Source organism: Mycteria americana, chromosome 9, assembly GCF_035582795.1.
Source record: "Mycteria americana isolate JAX WOST 10 ecotype Jacksonville Zoo and Gardens chromosome 9, USCA_MyAme_1.0, whole genome shotgun sequence".
Classification (NCBI taxonomy): Eukaryota; Metazoa; Chordata; class Aves; order Ciconiiformes; family Ciconiidae; genus Mycteria; species Mycteria americana.
The window spans coordinates 44,318,492-44,334,071 of record NC_134373.1 but is presented as its reverse complement, the minus strand read 5'-3'; the positions used below and the strand labels follow the sequence as shown (position 1 = coordinate 44,334,071).

Sequence of the window (15,580 nt, the reverse complement as noted above, 5' to 3'; positions counted from 1 at the left end):
GAAGAAAAATTTCCTAATATCCAGCCTAAACCTCCCCTGGCTCAACTCGAGGCCATTTCCTCTTGTCCTATCACTTGTTACCTGGGAGAAGAGACCGACCCCCACCTCTCTACAACCTCCTTTCAGGTAGTTGTAGAGAGCAATAAGGTCTCCCCTCAGCCTCCTTTTCTCCAGGCTAAACAGTCCCAGCTCCCTCAGCCGCTCCTCATAAGACTTCTGCTCCAGACCCTTCACCAGCTTCATTGCCCTTCTCTGTACACGCTCCAGTACCTCAATGTCCCTCTTGTAGTGGGGGGCCCAAAACTGAACACAGTATTCGAGGTGCGGCCTCACCAGTGCCGAGTACAGGGGCACAATCACTTCCCTAGTCCTGCTGGCCACGCTATTTTTGATACAGGCCAGGATGCCATTGGCCTTCTTGGCCGCCTGGGCACACTGCTGGCTCATATTCAGGCGGCTGTCAACAAACACCCCCAGGTCCTTCTCTGCCAGGCAGCTTTCCAGCCACTCTTCCCCAAGCCTGTAGCGTTGCATGGGGTTGTTGTGGCCCAAGTGCAGGACCTTGCACTTGGCCTTGTTAAACCTCATACAATTGACCTCGGCCCATCGATCCAGCCTGTCCAGGTCCCTCTGCAGAGCCTTCCTCCCATCAAGCAGATTAACACTCCCACACAACTTGGTGTCATGTGCAAACTTGCTGAGAGTGCACTCGATCCCTTCATCCAGATCATTGATAAAGATATTAAACAGAACTGGCCCCAACACAGAGCCCTGGGGAACACCGCTTGTGACCAGCCGCCAACTGGAGTAAACTCCATTCATCACCACTCTTTGGGCCCGGCCGTCCAGCCAGTTCTTTACCCAGCAAAGAGTACACCCATCCAAGCCATGAGCAGCCAGTTTCTCCAGGAGAATGCTGTGGGAAACCGTGTCAAAGGCTTTACTAAAGTCTAGATAGACAACCTCCACAGCCTTTCCCTCATCCACTAGGCGGGTCACCTTGTCATAGAAGGACAGATCAGGTTGGTCAAGCAGGACCTGCCTTTCCTGAACCCATGCTGGCTGGGCGTGATCCCTTGGTTATTCTCTACATGCCGTGTGATAGCACTCAGGATGATCTGCTCCATCAGCTTCCCCGGCACCGAGGTCAGGCTGACAGGCCTGTAGTTCCCCGGGTCCTCCTTCCGGCCCTTCTTGAAGATGGGCGTCACATTAGCTGATCTCCAGTCAGCAGGGACCTCCCCAGTTAGCCAGGACTGCTGGTAAATGATGGAAAGGGGCTTGGTGAGCTCTTCTGCCAGCTCCTTCAGCACTCTCAGGTGGATCTCATCAGGCCCCATAGACCTGTGAGTGTCTAAGTGGTGCAGCAGGTCACTGACCATTTCCCCCTGGATTATGGGGGCTCCATTCTGGTCCCCGTCCCTATCTTCCAACTCCAGGGGCTGGGTACCCAGAGAACAGTCGGCCCTGCTATTAAAGACTGAGGCAAAGAAGGCATTAAGTACCTCAGCCTTTTCCTCATCCTTGGTCACTGTGTTCCCTCCCCCATCTACTAGGGGCTGGAGATTCTCCTTAGCTCTCCTTTTGCTGCTAATGTATTTGAAGAAGTGGTTTTTGTTGTCTTTTACAGCAGCAGCCAGATTGAGCTCTAGCTCAGCTTTGGATACACTTTGGATAAACTTGGATACAGATTGCTGATACTTACAAAAGATAGTTTGCATCCTCCTATGCAATTGTACAGCACATGGTACTAATTGGCAGAGCTCCCTAATGCAGCTTTTTTTTCTTCTTTTAGAGCTTTCCTCCAAATCTGCTGAGTTGTCTAGTTCTTAGTTCTCCGGCTAAAACGCTCCTTTGCCCTTCCCTGCTGCTTAGGTCTCCAGGCTTGGACTGCATGGTGGTAGTATCTTTACTAAAAATGCCATCCTGTTTGTGATAGTATGGCTGGAGAGGGAAGCATGTCTCCATTTGTGAGAAGTTAATCTGATTTTGCTGTTAGTTACAACTCCTGACGAGTCCTTGCACTCACGTGGTGACAGGAGGTAGCCCTGTGTCTAGTCAGTGCTCTCAGGTACTTGAACTGCTCTTTCAGCCTGTCCTTGCTTGTTCTTGAGAACAAATCTGAGCTTAAACTTCATTGCATCTAAGGTATTTAGAGACAAACTTGTACTCACCCATAGGCTTTGGAGCACCTTGCAAAGTGAATAGGAGGAAGGCCTTAGCTTGTGCTGCCTGTTAGCTTGGACTTGAGCTTGCATCCACCAGTGATGTGGGAGTGCAGTCATCCTGGCCTGGCTAGCTCCACGTATGCCAGCAGCGTTAGGGCAGACAATCATCCAGGTGTTTTCCTGGAAGGAAGCAATGTCATATGAGACAAAGCATGAACAGCTTTGTAATCACTACTTAGGATCAGCAAACAAAGCATGGCATGCCCTAGCTGCTTTGGATCAAAGCCTTGTGGAGCACTGTGGACAAAGTCAGTGCCTCCTACTGCTGTTGGTCCCAGGGGGCTTCTGGAGTTTTTCTGTTTTACAGTTAGACCATGCTGGGGGAGAGCCAAGAAAGGGAACCCAGCTGGATTTTATTTTTTTTTTTTTTTTAATTTTGAGTTATTGGATAAAGTGTTTTGAATTAAACACTCAAATGACATATCTCATTTTGGTTTAGGATGTTTGGATGTGAGGTGTAGGCACTATTCAAAAACCTTCAGAGTAGATTATCCCTTAATATGTATGGATAAGACAACCATCCGATATGTGGGAATCCTTGTGGTTCCAATGCTTAGGAGACCCTTCAGAAAGGGCATTGGAAATGAAAGTTTTCCTCCTTCATGCCTCCTTATCCCTAACAGCTGGGATACAATGTTTAAAGGAAGGGAAGGTCCTTTTCTCTTTTGTGAATGGTACCCAAATTTCCTCGTGGCTGTAGTCTAAAGAGTATTTTAAAAGTTTAAATGCTAAGATGTCAACCTTCTTGAATCTTTTCTTAATCTTTCTGGTCACAAATATTAAATGGATTGACCCAAGTTCCTGGATTGCATGTTTGGTTCAAGCTGCATTGTATGGATGTTAATAAACTAATTGCCAAAAAAGCCCACAAACAAACCTGTTCCCAATGAAAATATACTATAGGTATCAGAGCAAGAACAGTGAAGTTACTCTTGTTCTAAGGAGTACTACTTACTGAATCATCTTCCTTTAGAAAAGAAGTAATGTGAATTAAAGTTATTCTGTTGTAATCTGTAAAGGTGAAAAGATTTTGAAGGCAGTGAACTCTTACTGAAATTGATATTTCTACTCTCTAAGTATTTTAGCTTCACAAACACATAGGTATATAGAAAAAATCATTAGCTGTAACTCATTAGCTCTGTTCAAGCTGCTGCAAACCTTTAAATATTAATAATTTTCATCATGAAATGTAAAGTCTGGGTTGTAAGCTGTAGTGTTCATTCAGTGCAAAATTTCAAATTAAGCTGACAGGGGGCTTGCAGGGTAGAGGTTGAGCAAGCACCCCCAGAATTAACCCACCACTATCAATTAAATTTGTTGCCTTTAAACCTACAAATAATTTCATCTTTGTAAAAGTGTCATTATGATGTAAATATACCAAGCCTCGACCTTAATTGATTTCCTTTCCCCTTTTAATACAGAGTCCACAACTAGGAGAAATACTAACAGATCTCAGAATTTACTGAGAGCATCGACATAGTGGCAATTACTCTTTTAAGGTTATAAAATGCAAAAATTCCAATGGTCTCTTCAAGAGCAAAAGGATGAAGGTGCTTAAAGGCACTGCCAGATGTATTGAGATGCAAAATCCAGTGGTTCTTGTTAAAAACTAAAATACCCCCTGAAATATTTGCATTACTTTCCATGAACTAGAGTGGAAATGCAAGAGGAAGCAGAAGAAAATTCTGCTATGTATGATTTTTCCATGGATTATGCTTGTAAGAATGGAAAATGGAAGTAGATTTTATGCTCTTTGAAATTGCTGAATCACAGTTCTTCCACTCAGCCCGGGGAGACTGAGATGAGCAGGGATTTCCTCAGGCTACTGATGCAAACCGTATGCTCTAAGAATACTGTCTGATAGCAGTTTGCCCATATCAAAATAAAGTATCTCTACTGTAATACTGGCATGAATGAATACAGACTGTAGAACTGATGATGGAGGCTTAAATGCCCTTTCTAAGGATTAACCTTGTGAAAGAGCAGAGTCAGAGAATCTTTTGAGGTAAATTGTTTATTTTGTACCACTGTACTCAAATATACCACTGAATCCCTCTCTAACTTAAGCATGGGGAAATTGGGTGCCAAGAATTGCAAGTGCTACAGGCAAAGCAAAGCCAGTTTTCACTGTTGCACATCTCTCATTTTGACTTTGCAAGGAACTTTGATGTCTCACTCTGTAGTTAGGTCTATCCCATGTTGTGTTTTCCTTTTGTAGATATATTTTCCTTTGTAGATATATCCCTGCTTTTAATTTGAGGAATTCTGGCAACTTGGCCAAAGCTGCTGCTGTCATTGGGCTGTCACAAATCTAAAAAGTCTAAATGGTTCCACAAAGCGTGTGCAGACAATCCGCTTCAAGTCTAATACAGATATATTTATTTCTGTTTGCAGAATCTCAGAATGTGGTAGCCTTGCTGATATCTCTGCTAAGGAAAATCAACATTGCTGTGTAAATATTAACCATAGTACACAAAAACCCTCAAGAGAACTTGCTGCTGTTTAAAAATCATGCTGCTGATCTGTAGAGCTCGAGTGGCTCCACTGGAGAATGGTCATACTTGTTCAGAATCCTTGTGTTGGTTCTTCCCCCTTATTTTCTTGGCCCTGTGTAAATATAGGTTATATCTGATGGTATAAGAAGAGACTTGATGCAGTTATTTTTCATTTTTACATTGGTAAAAATACCAGTAGAGTTATAGAAATACCAAGCCACAGCTGAATATTCACGTCTTCCTGAATGAGGCTAGGAATTGTGATAACTTATGATCTTTCTAAGAAAGAGATGTATGAAAGTCCGTTTTAGACTGGTCAATCAAAAAAAGCTTTAAAATAAAGAATTTCAGTATATTATGATGCTTTCCCTTTGCTCTAAATTCAGGTATGTAGTTGATTTACTCTTCAAGGGAAGAGTAAAATTCAGCAAAGAAAAAAATGCCTGGTTTTGTTTCTTTGTGATTCACATTGAAAGCCTTAAGAAGAAATAATTCAAAAGTTGTACTAAACAAATATTTTGAGTTTTCTTACAGTTTTTTTCTACTTTTTGAGCTTTTATTATTAGTGTTTTGAGTTTTCCTGTTCAACCTTCATGACTATAAATTCAGTGGAAGATTGTGTCACATAATTGTGCCAGAGTTTCCATAAAGCGCTGAATATTATAGAATTCCATGGGAAATTATGCCAGTTTTGCAGGGTTTCACTCTTTGTTTTAAGATTCCCCCTCTGGCCCCTTTTTTAATTACAGAATTTCATGATGTGTCTACTCCCCCCTCCTCCCAGGAAGAAGATTTTGGAGGCTGGAAATTTAAGGGAATTATGACATGAGGGATACTAAACTAAACCTAATTTACAGACTTGTAAACAACCTGAATAAAAAGAATTTTCTTTAAGTGCCATTTTTAAATTGATCAGCCTATAGCTTAAAGATTTGTGTGTTGGTGATTGAGTAATTCTTGTTCCAGTTATATTTCTAGTGATTCCTCCAAGAAATAGAGAAAGGCAAGCCCGTGCATAGTTGATGTTTCTAAGAAGAAGCAGAAAAATACATTTTGTCTTTAGGGGGAAAAGAAGCGACATTTAAACTGTCTTTGTGCATCTTGAAGAAATAAGTAAGGTAAATCCCATATTTTACTGTGTTATGTAAATCCATTCCTTAAGGATTTACATATATAATTAATTTGATTTTAAAAAAAAATATCTATTCCAATCTAAGTATATAGGCAGTTAGAAAATTATATGTAGCTAAATTGATGTATAGATAAAACATTACCATGACAAACAGGCCAAAGTTGCTTCTGATATGGAGAATTACCTCATTTGTCTGGATGAATCTGGCAGTGTTATATGGTTACAAGTTGAAAGCAAGTAATTGCTTTAAGTGGAGAAAAATGGAATTAACGCTGAGCGTGCTAACCTTTTTCTTCCTTTCTTTTTTCCCTTGACATTTGAGGAGTGTGTAGACTTTGGGATAGAACTGTAAATTTATTTACAGGTGACTATTAGATTGTAAAATACACATTAATCTTTCAAAAGAGGACTGAACTCCCTCATGTATTGTCATATTTTCTTACTGTCATGTATCTTTAATTTCAGTCTTTGTGATCAGATGATGATGTTCAATGTAGCTTCTGACCAATCGATATTGTAAATTACTTTCAGAAAAAATTTGGAAAGGTCCCTTTTGTTAATGAATGGTCACTCTTGGGTGAAGACAGATGACGTTTAGACTTTGATATTTTTGGTTTAGTGCAAGGGACAGTTTCATAGCATTGCTAAATCACACTGAAGAATACGCATGAAGAAGCATTGAGAAATGTCACACTTTATCAATGAGTGTTCATGATTTTCTACTTGGTTTGGTCATAGAATATTCAGTGTACAAAGCCCTGGTGGTCATGAATGTTATTTGCCTTGTAACTTGCATAGTTAACATGTACAGAATTAATATCAAATTGACTTTGAGTCACAGGAACAGTAGTGTGTGTGTGTATGTATGTGTACTGTTGTGGCTGTAATTTCAACTGCACTTACCATTTGTTTGTAGTAATAATGGAAGCTTGTTCATGAAACTGTTGTCCATCTAGGTCAGATTTTTACACTTTGGCTGTTTTTGATGATTCTGCAATGCAGAGTGTTGTCATGAAGAAACATATCTCACAGGAAAGTACAGTGCTAAGTATCTTTGGTTGCAGTTTCACATTTTTATTTGACTGAAATTAATAGCGCTCTGTCAGAGTAGTTCCCCTTCCATTGCTTTTGCTGCTCTTCCTTCCCTCCCTCCTTGTTGCATTGTGCCATCCTTGGAATTTGTATGGATAAACTGATTCAACTCACTAGAACAGCATAAAAATAACTCCACAGTACACAAATTAACAGATTTTGCTGGTCTACTGTTTACTGTGTTGGTACTTAGAATCGTAGAATCGTCCAGGTTCGAAAAGACCTCTAAGGTCATCAAGTCCAACTGTTAACCTAGCACTGTCAAGCTCACCACTAAACCATGTCCCTAAGCACCACATCTACACGGCTTTTAAATACCTCCAGGGACGGAAGTGGTGGAGTGACTCCACCACTTCCCTGGGCAGCCTGTTCCAATGCTTGACAACCCTTTCGGTGAAGACACTTTTCCTAATATCCACTCTGAACCTCCCCTGGTGCAACTTGAGGCCATTTCCTCTTGTCCTATGGCTTGTTACCTGGGAGAAGAGACCGACCCCCACCTCTCTACACCCTCCTTTCAGGCAGCTGTAAAGAGCGATGAGGTCTCCCTTCAGCCTCCTTTTCTCCAGGCTGAACAGTCCCAGGTCCCTCAGCCGCTCCCCATCAGCCTTGTGCTCCAGACCCTTCCCCAGCTTCGTTGCCCTTCTCTGGACACGTTCCAGCCCCTCAGTGTCTCTCTTGTAGTGAGGGGCCCAAAACTGAACACAGCATTCGAGGTGCGGCCTCACCAGTGCCGAGTACAGGGGGACGATCACTGCCCTACTCCTGCTGGCCATGCTATTTCTGATACAAGCCAGGAAGCTATTGGCCTTCTTGGCCACCTGGACACACTGCTGGCTCATATTCAGCCAGCTGTCAACCAACACCCCCAGGTCCTTTTCCTCTGGGTAGCTTTCCAGCCACTCTTCCCCAAGCCTGTAGTGTTGCATGGGGTTGTTGTGACCCAAGTGCAGGACCTGACACTTGGCCTTGTTGAACCTCATACAACTGGCCTCGGCCCATCGATCCAGCCTGCCCAGATCCCTCTGTACAGCCTTCCTACGCTCAAGCAGATCAACACTCCCACCCAACCTGGTGTTGTCTGCAAATTTACTGTGGGACCAGACAAATGTCAAAGGTGTGACAAAGTGGATGGAATTTTGTGCGTAGGAAATTTTTGTAAGGTAGAGCTGGGTTTGAGGGAAAGGGTTTGTGGGGAGGCTGGTTGAACATGACCTTCCCCTTCTGGCATTATTCATCTATTGATTCAGTTCAACTGAAACACCTTGCTTTTCTTTGTATGCAACCCTTGTGATGGTGCCCATGTGTGCTTAATTAAGGTGCAAGTAAGGTTTTTAAGACATAAAAGTTTTTTACTATATTGTATATCTTATTGCATCTTACATGTCAAGTTTACCCAAGATGATGTGAATACTTGATACATGCTGCCTGTCATAGTTGCTCATCAGGAACTAAGCCACTGTTGCTGAAACAGCTGACTTGGGTTGACAAGTGTTGAAATGGAGACTCTTAAAGGGGGTGTATAGGGATCTATATATAAACCACAGTCTCTAAATATAAGAAAAGAGTGATCTTTTCAGGCTTAATTTCTAAAAAGCAAAGAACACCTCAAAAACTTACCTTACATTTGGGTCAATAGGATTGTTATATTTTGAAAAGCACAGAAGAAAGAATAGGTGATCTATGTGACAGCATTACAGATTCATCAAGGAAATAATACTTTGTTTTATTTTTCTTAGCTGCTAACTGACATGAGGCACATGAAATCTCTCTTAAAATGAAACATGAACTTGTGGAATTTCTGTCTAATTACATTTTTAGTGAGGTGTGTCCTCTCTCCTCAGAAAACAATACATATTTTTTGAATCTGTTTGAATATTTTTAGCTTACATCTACAATGTTGCTATTCTCAAAACATCTGTTTCTTTCTCAACAGATATTAAAAAAATACATAAAAAATAACAATGAGTGAACCAGACCATGGAACATTCTTTACAACTCATAGGATTAGTGATGCAGGTATGTATGCTGTCATGTTCAAATTTAATTGTTTTATCACAATCTAGAATAAAACTACTTATGAAATACTCTGTGCAATTAATAGCTGCATATGGAAGCTGCTATAGCATTCTGATCATAGAATGGTTTGGGTTGGAAGGGACCTTCAAAGATCATCCAGTTCCAACCCCCCTGCCATGGGCAGGGACACCTTCCACTAGACCAGGTTGCTCCAAGCCCCATCCAGCCTGGTCTTGAACACTTCCAGGGATGGGGCATCCACAACTTCTCTGGGCAACCTGTTCCAGTGTCTCACCACCCTCATTGTAAAAAATTTCTTCCTTATATCCAATCTAAATCTGCCCTCTTTCAGTTTAAAGCTGTTGCTCCTTGTCCTGTCACTGCAGGCCCTGGTAAAAAGTCTTTCTCTGTTTTTCTTATGATCCCCCTTTATATATTGAAAGGCCGCAATAAGGTCTCCCTGGAGCCTTCTCTTCTCCAGGCTGAACAAGCCCAACTCTCTCAGCCTTTCTTCACAGGAGAGGTGTTCCAGCCCTCTGACCATTTCCATGGCCTCCTCTGGACCTGCTCTACCAGGTCCATGTCTTTCTTGTACTGGGGACCCCAGAGCTGGATGCAGTGCTCTGGGGGGTTCTGACGACAGCACAGTAGAGGGAGAGAATTGCCTCCCTCAACCTGCTGCCCACACTTCTTTTGATGCAGCCCAGGGTACGACTGGATTTCTGGACTGCAGGCTCACATTGCCGGCTCATGTCCAATTTTTCGTCCACCGGGATTCCCAGGTCCTTGTCTGCAGGGCTGCCCTCAATCCATTCAATGCCCAGTCTGTACTGATATTGGGAACTGCCCTGATGGTTGACTTGAAAAACATCTTTCCATGATGAGGCACTAGCTGGGGTCATGTTGTCAAACTTCCTGTAGGCATGTGGCAAATGAAAATCCTTAGCAGAGACTTGAAGGAGGATCATAAGATAGCTTTGCAGGATTTACCTTAACATTTTATATGGGACCCCTCTGCAAAACCATACATCAAGCATATTGCTTCCAGCCACTATGTTTTTAATAGTGAATGGAAAAAATCTTTCTACTAATAGCTAATGGCAAGTTTCACTACTAAAGGAACCTAAAAAGGAGGTTGAAAAGAAAAGGCCCATTCCTTATCCCTATAAGCTTCCTAGCTTATGTAAAGTTACTGAGGATCTGTGTGCTAAAGCTTTACAGTACTGGGGCAAAAGTTCAAGTACTTTGATTTACCATTATAATTGTATCTCAGGCTTTAGCAAATATTTTGTTACAGAAAATTGTGAAAAGGCATTTTCAAATCTAAAAGTTTAATACTTTATATTTTTACTTGTGTGTATATATGTGTATATATTTGAGTGTATACATATAAAAATATATAAAATTTATTTTCTTTGTAAAATATAAGACACATCCAATAAGTTGCCTATTAAATACAAAGTTTGCATCCTATATGCCAAGACCCTGATTTTGGAGTTAATCTCGCATGGATAGACTCCATTGACTTCAGAAAATTCCTCAGAATAAAGTCCTCAGTAGAAAAAGAAACAGGTAAAGATTAGTAGCAGAGATAAGTAAGGTTCAGATATACAGACTAAAGGAAAAAGCATGTCAAAAGAAAAGATAAAATTAAATTATTCGGGGTTAGAGGTTTGGAAACTGAACCTGTCTTTCACTCCTCCTCATTCTTTTCTTAGATGTGAGGGACATTAAGTTGGTGAAGATGAGTTATCTGAGGAAGTACCTCAGGTACCTACTTTCTCTTACATTAGTTCTATATGTAGCTATGTATATTTATATGTTTTATATAAAACTTTTTTAAGAGTGTAGAAAATATCAGAGTACGTTGCTAAATTAAACTTGGGACTTTCAGAGACGACTCTAAGGCTTCCAAACATTGCCACAACTTTTTTGGTTTAGAAACCGAACATAGTAACAACTTTTTTTTAATCTAGGTACCACCAAGTTTAACCTTTTTAAGTAAATGGATTCTCTCTGCTTATTCACTGTTCTCCGATACATTTTTCTGTGGTTAGAACAGATTAAGACAACCCAGCCAAAGAAAAACAGTGCTTCTCCCTGTTGATTATTGCATTCCTTGTTCTCTCTATCTATTCATTCAGTGGGATGGTTCATTCTCCCTTCCTAGTTGTTTTCTGCACTGTATTCGTTATTGCTTCCTGTACATCTGTATGCACTTTTACATTTTTAATTCTGTTTTTCCATGCTTTTTATTGTCAACCCTCTTCTCTCATTTTATATTGTGAGAAAGAAAAGGGGGCAAAAAAGATTACATGGATCTGGTTTTTGAGCATATATCTTATCCTTACTACACTGTATTAAAGAATAAAGCTGGCATAGAGAAAGCAGGCTTTCAAAAGCCAGTGGTGAGCGAGAGCTGTCAAACAGGAACAGCAAACTGTAATTTCATTGAGTAGTTTCAGGAAATGACAATGCTGACATAGACCAAAGAAAACTGGTCAGGATATTGCAATTTTGAATGCCATACCCAGTTAGGGTTCCTACCCCTGGATATCTATACCACAATTCGGAACAAGCGGTGTGAGAGATCCATGCTAATGAAATGCTTTAGGAATAACTTCCAATTCCTGATATTGAAGGAGGAGTGGCAAGGCTAAAAGCTGACTGAGGTATGAGGACTTTATCAATGCATGCATTGACACGTGTGTAGGGTGCATGTAGAACATTTCCAGAAGCATTGACACTAGGTACTTGCAGAGGTCTGTGCAGCAGCTGCAACAGGTGCTGCAGGGAGAGATTTAGATCTTTATCTCCTCAGGAAGAGGACACTGTTCCTCCCACCTTTGTTCTGACACTTACCTGTATCCCAGTATGCTATCCTGGAATTAATTGAGGATCTCTGATGCTGGAACATCACACTACCATGCTTTTCAAAGATCATGAGATTTACAAGCACCGTACCAAGGAGTTGTACTTAATGACTTCTAGCAGTAGTTAGTGTCATTTAGTAGTACTAGTAACAGTTACTGATTCTTTTCTAATGAATATGACAGGATGCATCTGCTAAGTTACCTCCCAGGTGCTCCCAGGCATTTGCCTGCAGGGAGCCTGAATTAGAAATGTTATGGAATTGCTCTGAAGCTCCTGCCATGCCCTGCTGCTCATGTGTGTGGACACTGATGTTACTGCCCAAAATGACTCCTAGCAGACTAGAAGTGATTGTAAGCCTTTGGGAACAGTAATGAAGGAGTAATAGGCATAGGAGGAAGAACTGAATGAGTGGCTTTTTAGAGGGTTTGGCGACTGAACTTTTGCTTCTTTGAACATGGAATGATGTTCCAGAATCTCTGCTGGACAATCTCAGAAGGAAGGGAAAAAAAAAATCTTCACATAAAATCTTGCTAACTTAGGGATGAGAACTTTAAATTTGGATTGATGATAAAAGACCACAGATGAACAAAGCTACCTAAAGGCCTAAAAACTGGGAGAAAGGAGATTATTCATACTAAGCTCATAGGAGGGATAAAATGGAAGAAATTATTAGATCAAACTACTGGATGTTTTTTGTGTAAGGTATATAGAGAATAAAAAAAGTAGTCATAATACAAGATCAAAGCTATAACCTGGTTAGTATAACACTGATTTGGTGGAATAATTCGCATGTTGAGAAGATTAATGGAGAGGAAAGCACGATTGACAAGCAAGAGGAAAGGAGGAAGCCTTCCTCTATGTAGGTAGTGTACCCTCTCAAGTTCAGAGTGGAAACTGCAAAAGGATTGCCTGTGGAAACTAGATGGTGATTAGAGGGGAAGAAGGGCGCAGTCTGTTTCGGTGGGAGTCTGGTGCAGGCAAATAAGCCAGGAAAATCTGTCCATTAATATTAGGCAGCTATGTATCCGAGGTTACCTTGAGCGTGCTTCTCTCTTTTTCTCTTGACAAGTCTTGTTCAGACAGGATTTGTAGCCTTGGTTTTCTGGATTTGTTCTGATTTGATTGCTGGTCTTCTGAGTCCTTGTCTCACCCAGTTTTAAGTGTATATATAATACGCTTTGGATTAAAGTGACCATGAAATGGTGGAAGTTATCATACTTAGGAAGTTGGTGAGGGGGAAGAGAAATAAAGGCAGTGGATTTTAGGAACGTGAACATAAGTTCAAAGTAGGACTCCATGGTAAACTTGAGGTAACTGTTGTTTGGGGAACATGGCAATCCCTCAATGAAACTCCTTAAAGGGATCATTGTAAGTTATCTTCACTGTGTGGTGAAAGACCAGCTTGGTTAAATCTTTATTGACTTCAAATGCTTTTTCAGCAAAACTGCTTCCTCTGGGGTTTTTTTTGGACAACAGTCTTTCAATACTGTCGTGGTCTTTCAAATACTGATGATGGAACTGCAGAAAGTGGACATTATAATCCATATTGCATGCAGCAGAAACCAAGTATGATGTTTTCCTTGCAATTTAGTGCCTTTCTCTTTTTTTCAGGAAGTACATTATTTTCCCAGGAACCTACAGCAGTTTAATAGAGAAATTATGCTGTTCTTATGGCTGGAGATTCAATAGGAAATGTAACTGCAACTCATTCTGTTTACATATAATTAGTAGTTTATATACCTTTTAGAAAAAAATCACTCCTATTGCTCAAATCATAGATTACAATAAATATTGAGGTAGTTTTCCAATTTGTGAAATAAGAATGCGTATATTGAAACTTACATATTTCTGTATTAGAACTTAACTAAAATTCCAGTAAACCCAGTTTAAAGTGAATTATTCTTTAAGTTCACATATAAAAAACCCTTTTAAAATAAACTCTTTGTAAACAGACACATGGTTCATGTTTCTTATATCATTTCTGCTAGCTTCTGTTTATTTCAAATTCTTATTCACCAACTAACAATCCCTTTGTTATGGAAACTTCTAATGTTTAAAATATACTGTTTCTAATTTCGATCTATAATGCTTTCATTTTATGACTCACACCTAAAATATTTCTCCAGAATTTGAAATGACTGTATGTGTTTTGTGATAACTAGAAAATCTGGTTCTTCCTATGAGAAATGGTCTTTGCAGCCAGAAGTATAAACCTGTTGACTACAAACATCTATATGAAATTGCTGCGGTAGAAAAAATGGCATCTGCAAAAATTCAATTAAAGGTATGATTTTTATATTATTTGTAATGGGAATTATTTTAAAATTCAATGATCGTATTTCTTTTCACTGCCCTAAGGAATATGACAATGAATAGGGATAACAAATTGCTGTAACAGTGTTCAGCAAAAGGGGGCAAAAGATGAGAGTTTATCACAGTTAGTGTTACTGTGATCATTAATGTCGAAGTGTGGAATTTCTTTGAATCAGAGATGCAAAATATGTGTGGATTCTGCTTCCCAAAAAGACAGGAAAAGTTCGTAATCGAGTTCTTTGAGGAAATTCACCCAGACTCATTACATAAACTACTCAAAATACTGGGGGTAATGAAGAACTTACAGGAATAAATGGGAAGGGGAGGTTGACCCAGAAAGAAAGAAAACAAAACAAAACAAAAAGATATGAAGTGAGGATTTAGGTCAAGCTGAGGTAGATCTTGAAAAGAAAATTAAAAGGGTTTTAGAGCCATAAAATGTCGATGTAGAGGTAGACAGTTAGAAAGGTATAAATAGCTGCAGTATGGCCCAACTGGTAAATAAGAAGGTAGTCTATTTAATACTAGTAAAGTTTAATGAAAACTTTACCTCTACTTTTATTAAGAATGATGGTTTATGATGTGTGGACAAAGCAGGGTCACTAGCAGAACTGAAGAAGAAGCAAAAGTCGGGGCTGTCAAACTGGAAAGAAGACTAAGTACCAGATTTTCTCCATCTACTAATGCGATTTCACATATTTGTATTTTCTGTAAGTCTGATCTTAGAGACATTTAATAAATCCATGCAACAGTGGGTGGTACCATATGAGTTGAAAATAGGAAAGCAATTTAGTATATTAAGAAAGGAGACAGAATTTTGGAAGCATTTTTGGCAATGATACACCCAAAATCTTCAATGATGTGCAAGTTAATTAGAGTGCAAGGTGAAGAGAAGAATGTGTAAACTCAAGAAAGAAAATGGAAAGTGGGGACCAGTCTCTAAATATGGGGGAGGACAGGGCGAACACTGGTAATCCTCCAGACAGCCTCATTTCACCCTTTACATTAGGCACATGCCAAACGTTATGACAGAGTTTTACCTGTGTAGAAGAAGGACCAGATATTAGAGAAAATGTAAAGAGAGAACTGGAAAGATTAAGATATAGCTCAGATGCAGCTAACTCTGGAATACTGCATATGACCTTCACCATTATAGTACACACACCCCACCCCACCCCCCAAATAATAAAGGAAAAAACCCTCGTAAGAAAATATAAAGGAGTTAAAATTTTTCAAGTATTTTGAGTAACGTATTGATTATACTTACTGATGTTAATACAAGTCTATGTAACGGGTAAATGAAATTCGACAAGTTGATACTAGAACTAACTGCAGATAAGCCACTCATGTATGAATCTGTTCCAATTTGCTTGGCTTTAAACTACCTTTAGACAAGCAAATGCAAGGATGCAGACTGGCTTTTGTTC

At 40.1% G+C, this 15,580-nt stretch overlaps 1 protein-coding gene across 9 annotated transcripts in view; it reads left to right on the top strand.

Annotated features, from left to right (window-relative positions):
* The window catches only part of CCDC148 (coiled-coil domain containing 148), an 86,042-nt gene that overhangs the window by 12,819 nt on the left and 57,643 nt on the right, over positions 1-15,580 (top strand). For 3 of the 9 annotated variants that reach the window (XM_075512034.1, XM_075512035.1, XM_075512036.1), the window contains 2 exons: positions 5,690-5,841; positions 14,003-14,124. In XM_075512034.1, the coding sequence (XP_075368149.1) occupies positions 14,020-14,124 (105 nt within the window). In that variant the 5' untranslated portion in view covers positions 5,690-5,841; positions 14,003-14,019. Of the gene's footprint in view, positions 1-5,689; positions 5,842-8,881; positions 8,967-10,684; positions 10,737-14,000; positions 14,125-15,580 lie in introns of those variants that run through there. The other 6 variants (XR_012777138.1, XM_075512039.1, XM_075512033.1 and 3 more) reach the window with 4 other exon arrangements.